We start from the raw sequence: 22,745 nt of genomic DNA on the forward strand, positions 1-22,745 counted from the left end.
TGGGAGTTACTACATCCAAGGATACAACAGGTAAAGTAGACTTGTATTTAGCATTGTTTTATTTCTATTCCATCTTTCCTAGTCCTTTTGTGTTCCCCGTTAAGGAAGCTTATCTGCCTGGCTGCCATGGGTATCAAGGAGAGCCCGGTTGTGATCATCGAAGCCTGGGAGTGGTGTAGGCTCCTCCTAGCATCAAATGATCACTTGTCAATGCTTTAAAAAAGACCTTAATCCACAGCAAGACTGAGCTGAGGCACTTTTACTGTGGTCTTATACAACTCTGCCCAAGGAGGAGCTGTATTTTAGAGCAACAATTCTCCATTTCCCTGTAAATGTTTCCATAAGATTAAGGGAAAGATATTCAAATCATAGGAGCTAAGAAGAAGCAGCGGACACCCCCACCCCCCCCCCCCCTACATCTTTTTGTAGATGTCTTTGGAGGATAACAGTCTTTTAAAATTTGTTGAAGACAAATATTTGGATCAAGATCTGAGCAATTCATCAGTTCTGCCTAAGATCATCTGTCCCTTTGCAAAGATGGCTCTGTCAGCAAATTTTAGAATATTCCAGAAGTTCTGACAAATTCATTTTGACAGTCTTTGGTTCCCAGAAGCACAGAGGACAGAGATGCATGTTTCAATACTTGCACTGAAGAAGTGTCTGTTATGCACGCAATACTACCGGCTGGAGAGGGAAAACTGAGGATGTACCGAGATTTAAATAAAATCAGGTATGGCAATGGTATGGGATTAAGCAGTGTATGGGTCAGTAACCTTATTAACATCTCACACTCCTGTAGCAGCATTTCCCTGAGGACCTTAAAACAGATTTAAGCCATGCAACACCTCTCTCGTGGGAGGTGTCACCTCCTTTTAACAAACAGAATAGGGAATTGGGGAGAGGCTCGGAGCACACTGCAATGAGAAAAAGGCGTCTAATGTTCTTCATGAAGTAACTGTTGACAGAAATCCCTCAAATAAAGACTAAAGGGAAGTGCAGCATAATCATAAAATGCGTTCCAAAGATGTTAGATGCACTTGCTCTCAGCTTCAGTGGAACAAGGCAGACGGTGTAACTTAGGTGTAAAGCAGAACAGGGACTCAGATCTTTGATCACATTGCAAGGAGATGCTAAATAGGGTCAGCGCGAGCAGACTCAAAGCAGGAGTTATGTGGGTTTAGTCCTAACAGTTTGATCCCGATTCCTTACAGCATCACCTGTCTTGATACATGACAGCATGTCCTGTGTTAATAAGGACAAATTTACATATTTTGTAAACTGCTACTTTGTTTTCTAGGTGTAAGGAACTGGGATGCAAAGTGTCTAGAACTGTCAAAGCCCAGAGATAAGGACCACATTTAACGCAGTGAATTATGTTTAACAACAGATGGTACAAACACTGTCTTGTCTTTTGTCTGGTTGGTACTTATTTTGCATTGAGCTGAAAAACATAAAAACACCTGGGCTAAGCAAGTGAGGTCACAGAAAATATATAGTAGGGAGTAATGGCCCAACAATCTTTTATCACTGCACAGGTCTTGCAAGATGAAATCATGCTGTCAGGCTAAAGAGAGACTTACCTGTTTTAAGGAGCCTTTCAGAGTTAGAAACATATATGCCATATAGCCTGGTATCAGCACCATAGAAGACAAAGCCATGAACCAGCCAACCCCTTGGCCCCATTTTGGGAAAACGTAACTTCCCATTGTGAGTGGAGTCATTTGGACAGCACTGAAGATAAATACTCCCTGCAAAATACAGCAGAAAAGGAGATTTGGATGAGATTTCCAGAGTGATCTGTATTTAAGAGTTTTTCTGGATTGACTTGAACCTCAAGCCTGCATTTACATCCAGGCAAGGAGAAATGGGTTCCTTTGGTCCCTGGTGGTGGCCACCAGGCACTGGCTTGTAGATCGGGCCTGCAGTCAGTCTTCTGGATGGAGGTTGCAGAAAATAGGCAAACGTCAGCCCACTGCACTGACCAGTTCCCCGCGAGCTTATCTCTAGTGTGGGAATGTGGAAATAATGGAACAGTAATTTTGAAACTGTGAAGTCATTTGTTTGCTTGTTTCCACTAGCTTTCTTACTGGAATAATAGTACCAGTACAGCTTTACTCTACTGGTCAGCAACAGACTCTTAGAGGCTCTGAATAAGCAATGAAATGTTCTTTAAAGCCACACTGTGCACTGACCCCTCGAATATCATCACCTAAAAGTGCTTGGTGCAGAGGCTTTGATATTTTTGAGATCGTCTGAACAAACTCGTAATGGAAAATGAGGCCAGTCAGAATGGAATCGGTGGTTCAGTAAGCGGCTACAGATCTACGTGTATAACAGACCGTATCCTATGACATTCAAAAACCACTTTGAATTTTTCAATAACAAGAGATGAGGAGACAGCTTCCCAAGAAGCTTCTTACCAAAACTAATCATCATGTTTCGAGTTAACACTGTATTTTCACATACATAACCTGCATCTCAGATTATCCAGGTATGCTGGTACGGGGAATCCACTGGTACTAGCAGAGTCCTCAGATAACCTGCACAAAATCAGAGGGAAGGGGCTATTGGGAAAGATGGGGGTCCTGGGGAAAAAAAATACCTGCATATGCATGTATACTGTACCATTGATCTGCAGCACTTGGGTTGCTTTTGTGTTGGTTTCAGACAGATGACCTGCAAACATGGTATTTTTTCCTTTGAGTTCCCAAGGGAGACTCCTATCCTGGCCTGTTTCAAATGTCTAAAACGAACTGTACCAGGGAGACCTGCTAAACTGGCCAGCAAAGCAAGCAGCTCATTGTGATCCCAGGTTTGGGCCTTGTGCAGAACACGTTCCCAGAGAGGAGAATGCAGAGAGGCAGATTTTATTAGCACATCAACACCACCTCTGAACTTGCACTGGACAAGAAATTCTGCTGAAGACTTTACAAGACAGAAGAAATCTGGTAAATTTTACATACAATGTTGGTCATCTTCCTACTATACCATTAAAATAAACAAAATGCACTCTTTTATGCCTTTTTGAACACTTGTTTTCAGAAAAATGAAAAGACCTCTTCACCTGGGTAGAGATGAATCAAGGAACCCTCAATATAAGCACATATCTGTGCCTCTCTTTAGTGCCCTTTTTTGCTTTTCTATGGCCGCCTATATGGGAATATCAGTGAGCGAGAAGTATTGTGTCATGTGTAAACAGTGTCTACTTGATCACAGGTTTTATGTGTAGTAAATTTACATTTCTTTGCTTATTATTGCAAAATGTACTGCATGAGCTTAACCGGATAAAGTCTAGAATGAGGAAAAGACTGTACTATGGTTTCCGGTGTACAAAATCCTTGCAAGGTTTGCCAGGAAAAAACAGGAGCAACATAGTATAAACTGGGTAATATATGCCGCAGAATCCCATGAAAGAAGAACATCATCTTATAAACCTAGTCTGTTACTGGAGTAGTGCCTGTGACAGTTTACAAAATGAATGTGTTCTTGTGTATATGGAAAACTTTGGAGGGATTGTCAAATTTTATATAAGAATACAAGAAATGGAGAATACAAGAAATGGTCAAAATTTGCTTCTTACAGTTTCCTATGTCTGCCAATGAAACTCTTGACTAGTTACCATTTCCTGAGGACTAAAACAAATCTTGAAATTGTGCAAGGCTTCTTTCTTTTGGTCACAGGCTTCCTCTAACGACACTGGGTTTTGCCTATTGCCTTCAATGGAATTGCTCAAATCCTTAAAAAAGGAATGGGGTCAGAGTTAACATGAACCTGCGGGGGTGGAAATGACAATGCTGTCGCACATAGGCCACCTCGTTCACCTCCTTTAAATCATATAATAAAAGTTTGTTCCTTACTGCCACAATGATAGGAGTGAAAAACGACCAGCAGAGTTTCCACCAGATGCAGGGTCTGTATCCCACCATCTCTTGGATGTTGTCATAAAATCTATTAACACCTAAATATTGAAATAAGAAAAAGCATAGAATATATTAGATAACTGATTCAAATGAAAGCTCAGTGGTTTTGAGAGACACTGTCATAAATGAGGAGGTGTATTTGGAAGCTCTATACAGACCCCGACATAACTTTTCACTTATCTGCATAGGAAAGCAATGTGCAAACTCAGAAGCACCAAGAAGCATTTTTCTCATTCCTCCGCATCATAATTAATTAATTAGTGACAGCAAACTTATTCCCATGCAAAGGCTAAGGAAGTGTCCTGGTTTCAGTTTTGATAGAGTTAATTTTCTTCCTAGTAGCTGGTACTGTGCTGTGTTTTGGATTGATGATGACAATAATGATGATAACACACAAGTTTTAGTTGTTGCGAGGCAGCATTTACACTGAGTCAAGGACTTTTCAGCTTCTCATCCCACATCACCAGTGAGCAGGCTGGGGGGCACAAGAAGCTGGGAGGGGGCACAGCCGGGACAGCTGACCGCGCCTGACTCAAGAGCTGCTCCATACCACAGGACATCATGGTCAGCATGTAAACTGGAGGGAAAGCTGCCCGAGGCCACCGCTTGGGAACTGGCTGGGCATCGGTCAGCCAGTAGCGAGCAATTGTGTTGTGCATCACTTGTTTTGTATATTCTATTATTATTATTAACCTTCCTTTTCTGTCCCGTTAAACTGTCTTTACCTCAACCCACAAATTTTACTTTTTTTGTTCCCCCAATTCCCTCCTGCATCCCACTGGTGTGGTGTGGGGAGTGAGCAAGCGGCTGTGTGGTGATAGCCGCCTTCCGGGTTAAACCACGACAGTAAGTCTGTACCATCTGAAGGTCAGATGTGACAAATGCCCTTGGTTAATTTCAACTCCAAGTCTTATTAGTATGAGAGATTTAGAATAATAGTTTACATATTAAATTGAAAAACCACGCAAAACATCCTAGAGTTAACCAGCTTGACTCTGCGTGTGTATGTGCACACCATATACATGCAGAATTGCATACAAAATCAAAGAGTAGCCCTTCTGCTGCTGCTCTTACCTCCTAGCACTCCATCATCTTCTAAAAGGTACAACTATCTGACTATTTAGACCTTTGATTTCTTTGTTATTTAGCTGGTGTATTTTTCCATTTGCATTTGCTGGATTCATATTCAGTATCTCTCCTCTATAAAATACTGTTCCAGCCTCTTAAGCCCATTAAAAGACAGCAGAAAGACTCCCGTTATCTAGCTTGGACTCAATTTTGTTAAAAGCTGAAGTACCTCAGTAATCATGGGAGTAGGTTTTTGGACTAGCTAACGGAGAACTAAGCTCAAATGTACAAATACTCTGCAAGAATATGATACATATTCATTAATCTTTATACCCAGAACTTGCCAGTCCAGACTTCTGGATATTTTAGGCCAATTATGTTAGATAAAACTGAGCAAGAAGCCTGGCTCTCACTGGCTATGACTGCAAGATCCTAGAGTGACAGAGTAATTTCTGGAAACGAAACATTCCAAAGTCCAAAAGACCTAAGTCATGATGCTGAGAACAGCAGTACCTACCACCTCTGAAGATCCAGGCCTTTCCAAGGAATGGGACGGGAAAAAAAAAAAAAGAGGGAGATGTCACCTATTTAGTATTCCTGAAACGCTTAGCACCTAATGACTTCCAGCGAGGCAGAAGCACCTTCCAGAAGCCAACTTTGAGCCCTCGGTGGAAATAGTATGCATATAAACCAAGGCCAAGTTCAGTTTCACCCTCAGTGTGTGCACACACAAAAGAAAAAAAAATCAGTAAATGAAGTATCCTTACGATGTGCAAAACTTACAGGAAAAATAGAAACATATTGTTTACCGTAGCACCAGGATATCGAGATGCACTCAAAGAATACAAGGAACAAAAGACTCATTCCACTGGCAGAGTAGTAGTCAAAAAGCTTAAACACATAGATTCCACCCTAAAACATAAAAGAAGTGTTAAAACAAATAGTAAGGACTCGAATTTCAAGACAGATTAAAATCTAAGCTAGAAAGTAACAGTGGTGAATAGGTTAGGGACATATTAATGTAAATTAATTAAAGTTAAGTAGTCTTACAATGCTTGAGGTCAATACTGACAAAAATTAGATTACTGCTAGATTTCAATTAACCAGTTTAATTTCACTTTATTCCTTTTTGTTCAATACTTTAATCATTTCCCTAAAATCGTTCCCCAGCTAGGAGACCACAGGAAGCCCTGGAGAACACCCCTGGACACCACTTCTTGGCCTGTAAGACAGACTGTAGCCATGTGTAGGTTCCTGCCACCCGAACCATGAAGCAGGAGAAACTGCACACACGGCGAACAGGCATTTTACTCTTGTAAGTTAAAGTCTGCTTCCTGAAGCCTGCAGATAGTGTTGACGACAGATCCCTGCCACTTCAATGGCTGGCAGTGATTCCTGGTTGGAGCAGGGGAAGGGAGAAATAAAACGGATGCTGTATGTCAGACGTTCCTCTACAGAACATACCTGAGTAATGTTGGACAGCCCTATCAGATAGGAAACAATGCATACAACAGCAATGAAGAGTTCTCTTCGATTGCGCAATAACTTCGGAAATTCATCCACCAAAGCTGTTATGAATCCTTCCACAGTGCAGAACTGCAAGTCAAGTTAGAAATAAAATACAACGCAATGCAATACAACAGCAGGATTACATTTAGAGGAGGAGTTTTCAATAGCACCCATCACTGGCCTACACTGCATCCGTTAAATGATAAATGAAAATTCGCATGACTTCAGTGGAAGCAGTGCTTCTGAATATACTTGTTTCTGTCTAAAAAGATCTGTGCATGAAGGCTTCCAGCTAGAAAAACTCTCAAGATTCCAAACTATGAACTATAGCATGGGCTTTATGAACATAAAGTGCTCGTTCTTGTGATAGAAAAAGATACACATACAGCTGAAGGCTCTGACCCCTAGATCCTTCAAAACCTTACACTTCTCCTTTCTGTGATGTACTCACGTACGTGAAAGCCAATAGACACAGAAGTCTAATCAGATTGATGCTTTGGGGTGAAGGTTAAAGACACAAGATAGATTCTCATATGTAATAATCAAATAATTTTTGTATCCCCAGAAAAGTTTGTTGCTGATTATGTGGTCCTCCAAATGGAAAGCATGGCCATACTTCAGATTTTTTCTGTATTTATATATTCAAATTAAATGTTATCGTTATGGTGGCTGAAACAATGAAAAAGAGAAGGTATGTAAAGTACTAATTTCTAGCAGTGCAATCAGAATTTAACCAATAGTTACAGTTCCTATAAATTCTAGTGTATGAAATGTTTCACTGATAGACAGAAAATTAAGAAAGCATGACAGCCTGTAGATGTATATTCTTTTTAATAATATTAGACTACCTTCCTCAGCTGTTAGTTGCCTAGAGACAAGTTCTTTCAAGAATATTTTTGACCCAATTAATTTCACAGTAGTTTCCCCTCAGACTAAGCAATAGGTTTTAATGTCAAGCCTGAAGCTTATTGGAAACCAAAGAAATGGAAAACATGCATTTCCAGCTTCCTTGCATGTTGCAAGATAAAATGCCCTCTTGGTCTTTTTGTATTTTGGTTCACAAGCTGAAGTCAACTCGTATTTGTAAAAAATGATGGATCTTTGCTACTGAAAGACTAGTACAGTATTAAGCTAGCAATTCTTATATTTTTTTACATGCTATGAAGACTGCGCAAATAACTGTAAGGTGCTGGCTTGACAGCTGTAACTATTTGCAAGCAGATTAACACATCTGCCTATGACTGGTCAAACATGAATGACCAAACATTTCAGCAGGCAGAAGGGACTTCCCTGAAGAAGTCCTCAAGGTATGCTTTGCAAAATAAGACAGAGTGCTTTCTTTAGTGCTTACAATATAGTTGCTATCTGTATTAAAATTATTATTGATCAATGAATGCTTTTTTGGATACAGTCCTTTCTAACATCTAAAGTGCTTTTTCTTGTTCTGTGTGTTTTCTTGTTCATTTTGAAATAAACAGTTTTTAAGTGATTGCATGATGTGATTATTTAATTCTTTAATCTAGACGGTAACTCCGGAGAATATCTTTCTTGGATTTGCAGAACCTCTAGGTTGTGCCTTCCCATTAATTTCCAGTTGCCAGATACCATCTATAACTCTTAGCTAAGGCCTGAACTAATAAAGATTTGATCCTTACCATTAGGGAGTGATTTCAGAACACAGTAAGATGGTGAATGTCCTCAGGAACAAGCCTACTGCCTCCTGAATTTGCTCCTGACGTTTGTATGTTTAGAATGGAAAGTGTGCTGCAACTTTTTACTCCATGTGGTGAATTCTGAAGTTGCCTTTCAAAAATATTTGTGGCATCTAAATATTGTAAAACGTATCCCAGTGTCTCCTACATTGATGAACATTGCAGAGGTATTTTTAATATTGTGATCAAAGAGTTAAGATTTCAAAGAAAGTTCCTTTTGTCTGCAGAATAAATTTTCTGCACATTTTGTATATGCTTCCAACAGTTTGTGAAAAAGCAAAAGTGTCTTAGTATCAGTTTTTTACTATTCCAGACTCCTTGTTTTTTCCTCTCCTTAGTACCTCCTATTATTTATCTGATTATTCCAGAAAGCATTCCGCTCCACTAACAGCTGGCAGTGCAGAATGCACAGACAGAGGCCAACCTTGTATCATGCAGTTGCAGAAAATTTACCTTCATCGTTAATTTTTACACGTTTTACCTGACTGTCAATTCCGAGCATAAGCAACATGGAGAAGAACAGTATTGCCCACAAAGGAGAAATTGGTAATTGTGTCACTGCTTCTGGATAAGCTAGAAATGCCAGTCCAGGGCCTGGTAGGAGAAACAGGAGAGAAAATGTCAATGTGATTGATTGGGTGTTGTAATTATCTGCTCCTGTTGCTGTGTAGGTTTTAGGTTCACTTGAATGACTCAACCATGGGTGCAGCATCTGACCAGGGATTTCAGCCTAATCGGTGTTCACTGACCAAGAGCTCAGTGCATTTATCTTGCTTTTAAAACTAACCAACCAAAACGATGACAAAAAAAACCCCAAACAAAACCAAGCAAGCAAGCAAAATACTAGATGCAGTTCAGAAGCTGCTCCTGAGAGACCCCTTTATGTAGCAAAGAGAGGGAACGTTATCCTCGGCCAGGGTTACACCTCCAGGTACCCATCAGCTGTCTCTCCCTCTCAAGTAGTTACTGATAGCTGTAATCTGCTGCGCACCAAGTCATTCAGAAGAGAAACAAAGACAGCTCAGAAATGGAGAAGGCACTTCCCAGCATTTATAGTATTCCTATTTGCTATTCCATTCCATTAATTATCTTAAAATACACATTTTAATAAACTATGTAGTTGTGAACAGCGAAACCTTTTCATCTGTGTTCCTACTAACTGCTGATGGGGGCAGAGTGCTAGAAGGAGACTATAAATTTTTACTAAAAGAAGAGGAGCTCGTTTCGTTGTCATAGCATATCTGGAAGTCAGCTGATGTCAGGTTAAGAGGGAAACTTGTAGCAAACTAAGTACTCACAGAAATAAAATGAGTATGCCCAACCTAAGAGGGGGTGGGGGTGGGTGGGTATCTGAATTTTCAGTTTTCATTAAAAGTAAGTGTGTCTGTGACAACTGGTTGGACATACGTAGTTTTCAAACCAGTGAAGTTTTAACGTTAGACCCCTGAATCGTCAAAGTAAACGCAATGCAGCTTTTCAAACAATTACTTGCTAGCAATACCAGATATGATCAGAATGCCTTCCAAATGGCAGCAGTAAAAGCAAAATAAACTTAAGATAAACATGTTTTTAATTTCACTCTGTTATACATTCCACCAAAATGCAGCTACAACTTTTAATATTGTTTGTTTTCGAAAGCTGCATAAAAGATCACAAAACAACACGTCCCATGGTACTAAAATAAAGCATCAGGTTCTGAGCTTGCTAGGAGAAATGGAAGCCCTTAATTAAAAGGTCAAATTTCCAAATAGCCTTTGCAATTAGTGGCCACAGGAGATCATGTGCATCTTTCAGAAGTCCATTATCTTAGGAGCCTTAAAATGTATTTAGGAGCTTATGATATAAAAATATTGTTCTGTTTGCAGATGTCATCTTTATATAGTTATATCTATGTCAAAGACATAAATCCAAGGAGCTTATTTCACACACCACTGACTTTCCAGAGCATTTTTGGATAACCGTGCACGCCATCATAATTTTTTTCTTAATTTCTTTCTATGTGTAGTTTATTGAAGGTTATTTTTAGGGCTTAAATTCTGTACTTCTCTAATGAAGGAAATATTTCATCAATGGGATATGTTTACTAGTATAGTAAGACGTATTTTGTCCACCAGTGACTTCCAACCAAGCCTTCAGTTATCAGATCCCTCCCTGTGGCCAGAACTGCTAAATGAGTGTCTGGTACACCAGCTGGGTTAGGGAAACCATCTGCTCTGCTACTTTAAGCTTTTTCATCTGGAAGAAAGACAAGCAACTGCAAACAATAGCAGAATTCTTCCATGGACATCTTACTGCCCTAAGTAAAATGACTTTGATAATAAAGGGTCCCCTAAATTTGGCTGATAGCCGTAGGTCTGAACAGGTGAGAAATGGAGCTGCCTCAAAGGGTTTAACCTCAAGAAACAGTAAAGGGAATTTTAAAACCTAACTGAATTTGAAAATGGTGGTGCCAAAACCATAATAACCACCATTGCTCCTTTCAGTTTGCTTTTAAGAATTTCAGTAGCAAGAGGCTCATAATCTGATGTCACAGCTAAGCACTGAAGCACCACACTGTGCTGCCACCTCTTGTAAAGGCGTCCCCTGGCAGCTGTGTTCATCAGTAGTCACTGCGCCAGCCCGAGGTGAGGCTCTGGCTGACCACTCCGCACGCCAGAGGTTTGAGAGCACGAGGCGGGCAGGCAGACCTTCTGCTCCACAGGAAATATTTCGCTGCTGCTGCCTTGAGAGGTTTGAAACAATGCTCGCCCTTTCGCAATCAGTAACAGGGAGGTGAGGAATGTTTTGAGGGAGGGATTTTGTACAATTACATGACGCAGCTGGATACAACGTACAAATGAAAAATAACTGATGCCACTGAACAACTCAGAGAAAAATATATTGGATACCTGATGCTGCAACATCTGCAATAGGCCTCTTTGTGACATTAGCCATGAATCCAACAATGGAGAAGATGACAAAGCCAGCAAACATGCTTGTGCATGAGTTTATGCAGCACACTATGATGGAGTCCCTGAAATAAAGGTAAGGTGCTTTAAGCAGTAGGTAAAGCAATGCTACTATTCATCAGCATATTAACCTTTTTTCCTGTGGAAAGATTTCATGATTTAGGATTCCACAGTTTGGGTTCCATTTCACTCTGGACAAGTCACACTGTCTCTCCTATTAGTGTAAATGCAGTTATACATCTCATTCCTAGTTAGATTTAACAATATTCAGATAAGAGACTACACTTTTATTTCAATGATACAGTAGACAGAAAGAATCCAGCTCCAGCTGAGACAGGAAAGTGCCATTGTAATATGTGCAGTCATCTGCTTACCTGTAAACATTGTTGTGGAAAGGGTTGTAACTCCCAAGGGCAATCAGTGAACCAAGACCCAAACCATAGGAGAAGAAAATCTGTGTAGCAGCATCCAGCCAAACCTGATTGCAGGAAATAATTTTTTTTTTAAAATCTGTTTCTGCACTTGAAGAGCAGGTCATATGTCTGAAAGGTGAACAGTTAGTAGTGAAACTTTTGTTTACAGTGGTGGAATATTTACCTCAGAGTCTGAAAGCTTACTGAAGTTGGGAGTTATATAGAATAAAATGCCTTCCTTTGCTCCAGGCAGTGTTACACCACGGAAGAACAAGATAAGCAGCATAACATAGGGATAAGTAGCAGAGAAATATACCACCTGATGTGAAGAAACAAGACATTGTAAGTGTCGAAGGAAGAATGATCTGTGCTTATTAACACTTCAGAAAATATCTGCTCCCTAAAAATACTGTAGCAGCAATTGAGGCTGACTTTTAAAACTGAAGCAGTTATCAATGGAAAAGCTTGGTGTGGAAAGGGGAGTGCCCACTGCAGAGTTCCCTAAACACCATGTCTACAAGGCAGGTGGCTGTTGGGGATTTTCCTGAAGGTGGAATATACTGGACTAGGATATTTTTGCACAAGGGGCTCATGCTTTTCTTTTTTTGTATTCAACAAGGGGAGCTCCCAAAAGCACAAGGTTCATGGCACCAGTACCCTGCTTGTAGAACAACATCTGTTAGTTTATTTCTCCATCTCTCAGACACCCGGTCATGTATTTTTCACACTCTCTCCTCATCTGTGTAATGATATACAGGGTCCTACTCTCTTGCCTTTTCAAAAGCCCTCGAAAAAAAGACACTATCAAGTCAGATTCCAAAGAAACAAAGCCAGCCCTCCTTTTGCCACCTTCTTTGCAGACAGGAGAACTGAAATGGTTTGGTCTGAGCTCAGCTAGGTTGTGTTCAACATGCAGCTTGAAGTGGGGGTCACAGTTATAACCCTCTTGTCAAAAGTTAACAATTCATTCTTTCAGTATGAAAAAAAACCTAGTCCTCTACAGCAGACCTGAGGTCTTACAACCCAAGCCTTCTGTTGCCACCAAGCCTCATGGCTGCAGCTTTTCGCTTCCCTAAGATTTCTCCCTCTCTCCAATGTGGCAGGAAAATGTATATGCCAATGTCGGATGCTGCTGCTCTCATTCCTGGAGAAAGGTCTGTCAATAATATAATTTCTGCTAGTTTGTTAGTAAATTCCATTTTGCACTCAGAAACCAGCCAGACTCCAAGAAGTACAGCAAGCAAGTGTGACTGTGGAAAGAACCACCTGCGGCTTTCATTCAGTACAAGGAAAGGAGGGGGTAGCTCTTCCATGAAGTACAGCTTCAACACTTATATATCTGAGCCCAGCAAGAGCTGTGCAATAAATGCATGCTTCTCACCGAAGCCAAAACACTGCATCCTCTCTCTGTCGCTATCCAGACTAGCTAGAATATTCATCCCAGGGACAAGCAGACATATTTTTAGGTCACTTTATACCTGGCAAAGCCAAGAAGTCTATTAAGTGAACATATCATCTAAGACTGTGGTCAGATCTAGCTACACAGCAATCAGCCCTTTGAAAAACACGGCGCTGTATCAATTCAAGAAAGATAGAAATTAAGTACTTCACAGAGCTTTTCCAGCAAAACTATCCCCAGTGCTTCTTACCTCAAGGATTTTCAGAATATTTGAGTAAAATGGGAATTTTTAATTGAAAAGTATTCACAGTACTTTTTAATCTTACCTTTCCAGTCCAGCCTACCCCCTTCCAGATACAAAAATACACCAGAATCCAGGCAATTGCTAGAGTAATTGCTAGCGGCCATCGGATTTGCCCTGGTTTTTCCAATCCATCAGTCATCTGGTGCATGTTGCGTCTAGAATAAGCCAAGAGAATGGTGTATTTGGCAACTAATTCAGAAGATAGCATATGAATGATAACAAGTTGATCCTTACATATGCATAGGAATGATATAGAGAAAAATTATCAGCTTACTCCCAGAATTCGACCACAGCACTTGTCATGTTGGTGGTGTTTGCTAAGGTATAATTGGAGAAGCAGTGGTCAGTGTTCCATGGGTTCTCACAGTGTTTCCAAGGAAGAGTCTATTTAAGAAAGAGAGAGAAACCTATACAGTAAAATACTTTAAAAGTAAGCATTACCTTAGATATATCTCTCTCTACTAGAAATGACAGTTGAGTGGAGAACTAATAGACTTTGAGTTCTGCACTGCACTGATATCCCTGGGGTGCATGTCTGCCACATAAGTTATTTAACTTCATATCAACTGTGTGAATCAGATGTGAAAATATTTCTTCCTTTCTTTAATAAATCAACCCAAATGCTTTGGAATCTGATACGCCTCTCAGCATGTGAGAATATATTGAGCACTACAAGAAACAAGGGCAGCAGAAAGGACCTCCTGGAGGTCTTGTTACTTCTTGTTGCACTAGAGGTAATAAAGGTGTGATGGTTGTTGATCAGAGATAACCATTTTCCCCTCACATCAGGGGACAATTAGAAAAGCGTAAACCTTCTATTTTCTACATGAGTTTTCTACATGTGTTCATTACATTAAGTTATCTTTCAAGAAGTTCTGAGAAGCAGAGGTCGTTTCAATATGATATCCATTAGAACAAATCTCATTTAGTTACAACTCAAATATTCTTCTGATGGCCAATCTTGGAAAATCCTCTCACAGAAAATGTTGTATCGGGATACTGCATATTTTACATACAAGGATAAGAGGCTTCAAGGGAATTAGAAGTCAATATTCATCTAATATGGGCCAGTGCACCACTTCCAGGCTGACCGACCTTTCACATCAATAACATATCTCACGATAACAAAAAAAGAAATGGTCATGTCACTCCCAGATAGAAATTAATGCAAAGCTGGTCAAGGGGTAATTCTTGAAAGCCCAGAAAAAGCAAGCATGAACAAAATTTGTGGAAGAGACAATTGAACAATAATGCATTAATTACTGAGACTTATGTAAGAATGCTTCCTCAGATGGCCAAACCCCACAAATCAGACAACACGCACTCAGCCGATGAATCACCCTTGAGGGGGGGAAAATGCAGCTAAAAATAAAGTTAGAAGGAAAGAAAACAAACGAAAATAGCAACAATGAATGGAAGTTCAGAGCTAATCAAGTCACAGACCTTCCATTCCATGGAGATTTTATTTAATAAACCCCTCCACTATTGAAACATATTGCAATGATACTATTTCCCCAAGAACTAACATTTGTGTGGCTGCTGTAGAGGAAAAAAAATAATCAGTTATACACTAGAATTTTTCTCAGGGGACTGTAGGCTCAAAGGCAAAGGGGTACTAGTAACTGTTGTTAGCATTGCCAGGGCGAGGAGTCTGAAGCCTGAGCACGACCTGCTAAGCAAAGAAGCAAGCAGGCATGCTTGCAATTAAAGGGCAGAGACAATCAATAAGTGAAACTAAAAGGGTGCAGATGAAAGAGCTGTGGCTCTAAAGATTAAGATGAGGAAATTTAAACAAATGGTTAACAAAGAGAAGCCTGTGGCTCCAAAATAACCTATGACTATGTTTTGCCACTGGCATTCCTGGAATGGAATACTTTCCTCACAGTTTTCTATTCTACATTAAGGAATGTAGAGAAATTTCTTGTGGAGAAAAAAAATCTAAAAACACGTTTTTACCAAATAGTTTTCCTTTAGTAAGGAATGGCTTACCCTACTAATTTCTATGCATTTTGTGTCAAACTCACACCTTTACAGTGAGACAGATTCATCAACCATCTATATGTCACTTTGCTTTACATCCAACAAACAATTCCAACACCCCCCCCCCCCCCCCAACACACACACTTACAGTGGTAAAGGAATTATACAGGTAGTATATGGCCCATGAAATAATCACAATGTAGTAAATATTTAGCCAAAAGGAAAGGACTGCAGCAGCTAGTCCCACACCTGTAAAAAAAAAATAATAAAAAGAATCAAAAGAAGGTAACTTTTAGTAACATTTGTACAAGTGTCAAATGAAGAGCTGCAGTTCAGAAGGACAAATACAACATAGGGGGCAGATACCATTTACTAAATTTTGTAGAAGCTAAGTGAAAATTTTAGAAGTACCATTATAAAGAGGTCATTAATTTGGGTGATAGTTCAGTCATCCATAAATTTAATCTCAGTGTCCAGTTCTCTGTGTGTTGCAGTAAGGAGTGACATTTGCTGCTGCTGAGATTTTACAGGCATTTTTTACTCCTAGAGAAATGAGCTGTATCAGCTTATTCTCTGAAACAGGAGCCCCACAGAAACTTCTGGCAGGTGCATGCAAATTGAGTATGGGTCATTAAGACCAGCTAGCTGTTTAGTACACTGATCAAAATGCTGGATGCTTAGTATAATGCTATTACATCATCTCAGACTAAAGGAATGTCAGGGGTTCCACAATGAGGATGCCTTGTCTTTTACCCCACATGGAGATGTCAGGGAAGTATTTTAAAATATTCAAGCTGGTGGCAGTTGCCACATGACGTTAAACGGGAGGAACTGCTCAAAATAATAAGTATAATGCAAAGCCAAGCCTATACTTCACATTGTGCCCCCTACCAACAGCAGTGACCCAAGCAAAGCGAAAATACTTACTTGTGAGAAATATTATTGTCTCTCTGGGTTTTCCCACACAAAATTTTCTAGAACAAAATTACTCTAAGCACACTTCTAGCTCACCCTATGCTGTCAGTTCCACTGTGTGAAGTAATTTATAACTCAGTGCGTAACTTGGTCCTCTGCTATTCCAGAAGTGAGCTCAGGAGCTCTTAAGTGTCACAGAATTTGGGACTAGAGGGTGAAAAGCACCATTTGTAAGGTTTGTAGGTCTACACAGAACCTAAATTAAAACCTTTAGGTTCTAGCAACGAGAAACTTCACACTAGCTAAAAATTTAAGTGTGGAATGAGCCTGTCCTAAGGAATTCAGCATGAAATGGCCATATTTGAAGTGTCTGGCTTTTGATTTGATTTTCAATAAAGAGCAACAGGAGATACAAACGTCTGTGCCCTCAGCTAGAAACAATGTTTAGCAAATTGCTGTGAACAGAGTTCCATACTTGCTCAGACAAATATTGCTAGATTTAATATGCTATTTTGAACTGTCTTTACATGTTCCTAACAAAACATAAAAGCTTTTGAAGTTCAGAAATAAGTTTGTTGAGATTTTAATGCTCAAGTCTCACTACTTTTAATGGGGAATGAATAATACCCTAGCGTGTTTCGAAATTGTCAGTTACACCTCAGAAAAATAGGGGGTTTTGTAGAAAATTATGGTTTAAGTAAAAATATGAAGGCATAAAGAAACACCCTTGCCCTGTCACTTTGTGCAACTTCTACAACTTGGAAACAAATGGAAAGTAATCTCATTTCATACTGTACCTTTGAACATTGGAGCAAGCTTCCACACTCCGAGGCCTCCTATAGATGTATACTGACCAAGGGAACACTCCAAAAGAAACAGTGGCACTCCAGCAAAAATTAAAGTAAGGAAATAGGGAATCAGGAATGCACCTAATAAGAATTAAAAAAAAAAAAGTTTGTTACAGTGGTGAGAAACAGAAGTGAGTTTCCACTGTTTCCGTCCCTATTGTATACGAAAACAAACCCACATTTTTTTCCTCCTAAGTGTAACTTTTTTGAAAAGTTAGTGGAAAGTACACTTCTGAACTAGTATCTCAAGAAGTGCAAATAAGGGGAAAAATATACCTACTAATCATTTAAATACTTTCTGTTTAAGTAAAAAGCTAAAATCCAGAAGGACTGTGTATTTTGTTGCTTTCATCTATCACAGGAGCACGCAGAGAGCATAAAGGCTTTAACCAGAACTGGCTGCTTTCCAGCCGGAGTTAGCCTTTTGGGGGAAGCTCGGAGACAGTATTACAAGCTGTATGCAATCCTCTCAAAAACTCAGTCCAAAAGACAGAGTTCTCCGACGGGCTGGAGGGCAACGTGCTTTAGTTCTGCTCTAATGCCTCAAGGGCTTTCAAGAGCACCTGCCGACCAGAAGTTCGAATAAACTCCAGAGCGGACTTCAAAGCAGAGCATCACACTGCAAAATGGCTCCAACCTTCCATGTGCAAAGCATAAAACCAAGCAAACAAACAAACAAGCCACCAAACCCGAAATACAGATGAAAAAGCTATTAAAAGCAAGTTCTACTTTAGTAATAATTTTTTATGGTGAATTCTAATATACAAATATATCAGAGGTTGTAAGAATGAAACAGCAAACGTACCTCCACCATTCTTGCCACAAAGGTATGGAAATCGCCACACATTCCCTAAGCCAATGGCATAACCTACACAGGACATAAGAAAGTCAAATTTTCCTTTCCATGTATCTCTGTCCGGAAGATCCGTCTTCTTCTTCTGCACTTTTACTACCAAGGTTTTAGGCTTGTCATTGGTGATCGAAGCATCCACCTCCGTGGAGATCTGCCCATCCGCCACTTTGGTTCCGTTCGTTGCCATGTCTCGGGCCTTGGCTGACGAGGCTCTGGCAGCAGCCGGGCGGGCGATTTCGGCTCCGGTCCACGTGGACAGCAGCTTTGCGGCTGGTGGTCACCCCCGGGCGCGGCGGCGGGACAGGCGCAGCACCCCCAGCCCCCGCCGGGAGCCCCCTGGGTGGGCCACGACCCGGCACCAGCTGCTGGATCCCTCTGGAACAGACAAGAGCACAGGAGTCAGATGTGCTCCAGCAGCATGCCAGGCACCACGGCGAGGGCAGTGACCAGAGAAAGCTCTGTGGCGCGGGCGTCCCACCGAAGGGCTCGGCTCTGCCCCTCGGATTGTTTCTTATTGACTCAGCAGAAGGCAGGGCAGAGCTAACACAGTCCCCCCCAAACAAACTCCGAGTCACAGTTATCTGTTTTTTCCCCCCTTAGGAGTATACAGCAAAAAACAATTCTAAAGTGCAGCACTGTATGGTACATAGCGTACAGCCCAGATGGCATATATGTACGTGTAAGACGAGTCAGTAATGAGGTTTCTATGGAATAGTCCAGTGCACAGTATAGATATAACAGCCCGGCTTGGGGCTACTATTCCATTTAACCATTCCGTGTTTTAAAAAGTAAAGAGGAATTCCCATGATTGTACAGCTCCTTTACTCACAAGATGTTGTGGTTATCAAGAGGTAGCACTTTCCACCTTTAACAGTGAATTTTAAAAGTTATGAACAGCGCACACTTACCCAAAACACCTTTCTCTAAAATACTCCCAAAGGAATTAAACAATAAACCAGAACAAGCAACAGGGCTTAATCCTGGGTAACGATGTTAAGTTTTGCATGTTGTTATAATTAGCTGCTAATATAAGACAAACATTTCACTAAGCTTAAATTATTGGCACTGTTAAACAACAGGCTGCAATAATCACTCCTCAGTTTCTGCTTCCTACCATGGGTGACATTCCTGCACCTTTTCAAAACCCATTACTGGTACTGTATCAATTTTAAAAATCTAAATAAAGAAAGGAAAAATCAAGAAAGCAAATATGTGTGATGAAAAGCGACCTGGGATATTTCAGTCAACTCTGAAGCGCACACGACTCCTGCAAACAGCTCCACAGCTCCACTTCAGCTGGAAGAAACGCAGCGAGCTAGTGTCCTTGGCATGCCTACTGTCTGTATATTCATGATCTATACATTGTCTAGTTCCTCTTACTAAGTACCCCATGCCACCACCACTCCTCAAAACCAGAGATTGCAACAAACGAACACCTGCCCACGTGAAGCCACAACTTGTGGCGACGTTGGCAACACTGGCCACGAGGTCATGCAATGATCAGCAATAATTTTATTTACAGATTTGTGTAAAGGAAGATTGGTACTACTAGTCATTTACTTCCGATTGTAAGTTATGTTAAGAAACATAAAAATCATGTAAAGACTCTGTTGCAAACAGTACTTTTCTCCCAATTTCAGATCACCGCGTGATTGTAATGCTTACAATAAGGCCACATCTAACAATTTTAAAAAGAAAAGTTTTCCAGTTGGAAGCTGAAGAAAAACCAGCTGTACGTATGCTGGGGTGAGGAGAGAAACAAAGACCAAGCCTGTCATCTTCCTCTCAGTCCTAATTCAAGGTGGGACTCAAAGGGGGACACCACCTACGCACTTTCACATCCCCACGAGTCCCTCCACGTGCAGACATCTCCCCTTCATAAAACCGTGCACTTTAGTTTTCCGTATTTCAGTGCAAGCCTGTCCAACCTTGTGCGCCAGTGCGCACCATTCCTGGCTGTAGGCAGAGGCGTGAGCAGCTCAGGTAAGGCATCTCCTTAGGGACGAGGAAATACGGAGCACTGCTGGCCAAGCGGAGCTCCTGCTCTGAGGCTGGGCTCGGGGTGAAGTCCTGCCCTCCGCAGCTGCACCTCTGTTACTCCGTGGTGCAGAGGCTCCACCAGTGCACTGACAAATGTGCAGTTTGCCAGCACCACCTGCTGATGAAGATACAGAACTGGAAATGTTTCTTTTTTAGCCAACACAGGCTGTACGAAGTACAGGATCATCAGACTGTTCCACTACTTTTACAAACAGGTCCTGTACTAGACTAGATTTTTGTTGTTGTTGCAATTTACATTTGGGCTGTGCTTTATCACCAGCAGGAGCATCCTCGTACTGAAAGAGGCTGAGTGTGTTGAGAATGAGTGGAAAAGGCAACCCAAAACAACATTAAAAAAAACCAAATAAACCAACACTGCGTGGAGAGATACATGTATGCCTATCTCTCGTTTGGCTCATGATGAGGGAGAAACTCATCCTCAGGCAGCACTCCAGGAAAGGATCCACGCTGAATCTCAGAACTGAACCACCAAGCCAACAGGACCATGGGTTCACCCCCTCACATCCACAGGCAGGCTGTGCCGGCCAGTGCGGGGCATAGCCTGCCCTCGCTGTTCCAGCCCTGCCTGACCCCGCAGAGTTTGGGGTACGCATTTATTTCTTCCCTGTGAGGGTGGCGAGACACCAGCACGGGCTGCCCAGAGCAGCTGTGGGTGCCCCATCCCTGGCAGTGCCCAAGGCCAGGCTGGACGGGGCTGGGAGCGACCTGGGCTGGGGGGAGGTGGCCCTGCCCAGGGCAGCGGGTGGAACTGGGTGATCTTTAAGGTCCCTTCCAGCCTAAACTATTCTATGATTCTACAATTAAAGCCTCTGTTGAATAAAGTGAGTAATTTAGTCTAGTGTAAGAGTCCACAACAAAGACAAACCAGAGGGTTAGTTAGAAAATCCTCACGAACAAAGCAAAGAACCTGGGACTTTGTGAGTTATCCCGGAGGAAGGCGCCCAAACCCGTGTCAATACTACTGTAATGCTGCATGTAAGGCTGAAACTTCACAAGACTCCCCAGCAAGTGTGCACATCTATTTTGGCAGGCAGCCTGGTGCTTTTTAATACTAAAAGAGACTGAAAGCCGTAGTCTCAATCACACATGGAGGTGTGTTTAACTCTGCCGTACAGCACAACCTTTGGCAAACACCCCATTGCACACACTTCAAGTACCCAGCAACCTCAGGCAGTGGCAAGCCCAAAGGACTCAGCAGAAGCTTGTTTTGAGACGGTGGAGGTGTGAACTGGCCAGTTTGCATCTGTCCTGCCCTCCCACCGCCGATGCCATTACTCCATTTGGATACCACGCTGGAGATTTCACCAACAGCGGTCTCAATGCATGGACGTTTGTGCGTATATGGTGATACAGCACATGAGCATCAGACAATGAAAAAATGCTTTCATTCCATAGGCTTGAAATGAGGTTTTTTTCCATGCTACAAAAAAAAAAATTCCCCAAGCCTAATAATAATAATAAATTATAACAACAGACATAACTAACCTCCAATCCACACTCCTCATATACAGTAATACTTCAAAAACTATGTTTTAGGTACAACAGTCTAGAAGAACTGGCGATACAGCAGTAAAGATACTTGGTACATGCACTCTAATCTGATTAGGCAATATCCCACAGCACTGGGATTTAAATTTAAAATTGGTCTGACACGGGATGGGACACAAAGACACTTATGTAAGCTCTGTGGGTTGGCTTGGGCAAAATGAAATACAAATTTTAGTTGTCAGCCAGCAAGAGCAGGTACGACACTCACTATGCAGTGCTATGCTTTGCGGGAAGAAGATGGAGAGATCTTTTAAATAAGCTGGTCTTTGCTCCCCCGGTTCCTTCATGCCAACACTGAGTGTGCTAGGAAGGGCACAGCAGCTTCCCACCACATTCCTCAGTGCACAATAGAGCTTCCTTGACTTCAGTTACTAGGGTTGCTCAGCCAAGAGGAGAAAGCCCTCTAAAACAGGGTTTTGGATACCATCTGGTTGTCCCGCGTCACCACCACATTAGAGAAGAATGACCTGAGAGCGCCAAGCACACATAGCAGCCAAGGTAATAAGCACAACCAGGGCAACTGGAACAAAGAGAGTGCCACTTCATTAATAAAAGCATTTTTCTCTCTCCTGGTCTGCATAAAAGTGGATTTGCAGAGTTTAGAACTGGCTGCATAAAATGAAAGTGAACAGCAATATTACTATAATCTTTCACAACTGATATCAAAAGGCAATAAAGTTCAGAAGCACGCAAAATCAGCAGGAAACCCCAGCTCCTTTAAATGATAAACCTGTTACGTTCAAAGTTCATTACTCTCTCCCCTCCAATCCACTGTGTTCCTCCCTCCCCAGACTGCAGCAGCTCCAAGGGCTCTACACAAGGCAAGGCTATAGCAGCTCCATTCAAGAAATGCTGGAGAAATGCTGTTAGATAGGATGCCACGTTGGCTTCATAAAACTTTGACGGTATTATTCCTCTAACCTGAGTGGGACTCCATTTGAGCCCGCTGTGGCCACAGGTTATTTACACTTACGATTACATTTGCATTGGGCAATCATAGAATCGTTTAGGTTAGAAAAAAGCCTTTAAAGATCAAGGCCAACTGTTAACCTAGCACTGCCAAGTCCACCAGTAAACCATGTCCCTTAGTACCACATCAAACACCTCCAGGGATGGTGACTCAACCACTCCCCTGGGCAGCCTGTTCCAATGTTTGACAACCCCTTCAGTGAAGAAATGCTTCCTAACATCCCATCTAAACCTCCCCTGGCGCAACCTGAGGCCATTTCCTCTTGTCCTGTCACTTGTCACCTGGGAGAAGAGACCG

General features: G+C 41.5%; 1 protein-coding gene across 3 annotated transcripts in view; it reads right to left on the bottom strand.

The window, feature by feature from the left end:
- Positions 1–22,745, bottom strand: part of SLC6A1 (solute carrier family 6 member 1) — a 61,104-nt gene that overhangs the window by 2,876 nt on the left and 35,483 nt on the right. For 2 of the 3 annotated variants that reach the window (XM_040592393.1, XM_040592394.1), the window contains exons 2-14: positions 17,822–18,244; positions 16,966–17,097; positions 15,402–15,502; positions 13,548–13,657; positions 13,296–13,428; positions 11,755–11,889; positions 11,532–11,635; positions 11,098–11,222; positions 8,691–8,803; positions 6,453–6,584; positions 5,798–5,900; positions 3,858–3,958; positions 1,581–1,748 (exon numbers count right to left, since the gene is read on the bottom strand). In XM_040592393.1, the coding sequence (XP_040448327.1) occupies positions 1,581–1,748; positions 3,858–3,958; positions 5,798–5,900; positions 6,453–6,584; positions 8,691–8,803; positions 11,098–11,222; positions 11,532–11,635; positions 11,755–11,889; positions 13,296–13,428; positions 13,548–13,657; positions 15,402–15,502; positions 16,966–17,097; positions 17,822–18,056 (1,692 nt within the window). In that variant the 5' untranslated portion in view covers positions 18,057–18,244. The remainder of the gene's footprint in view (positions 1–1,580; positions 1,749–3,857; positions 3,959–5,797; positions 5,901–6,452; positions 6,585–8,690; positions 8,804–11,097; positions 11,223–11,531; positions 11,636–11,754; positions 11,890–13,295; positions 13,429–13,547; positions 13,658–15,401; positions 15,503–16,965; positions 17,098–17,821; positions 18,245–22,745) is intronic. The other variant, XM_040592395.1, reaches the window with a different exon arrangement.

This window comes from Falco naumanni, chromosome 4 (assembly GCF_017639655.2).
Source record: "Falco naumanni isolate bFalNau1 chromosome 4, bFalNau1.pat, whole genome shotgun sequence".
NCBI classification, from domain to species: Eukaryota; Metazoa; Chordata; class Aves; order Falconiformes; family Falconidae; genus Falco; species Falco naumanni.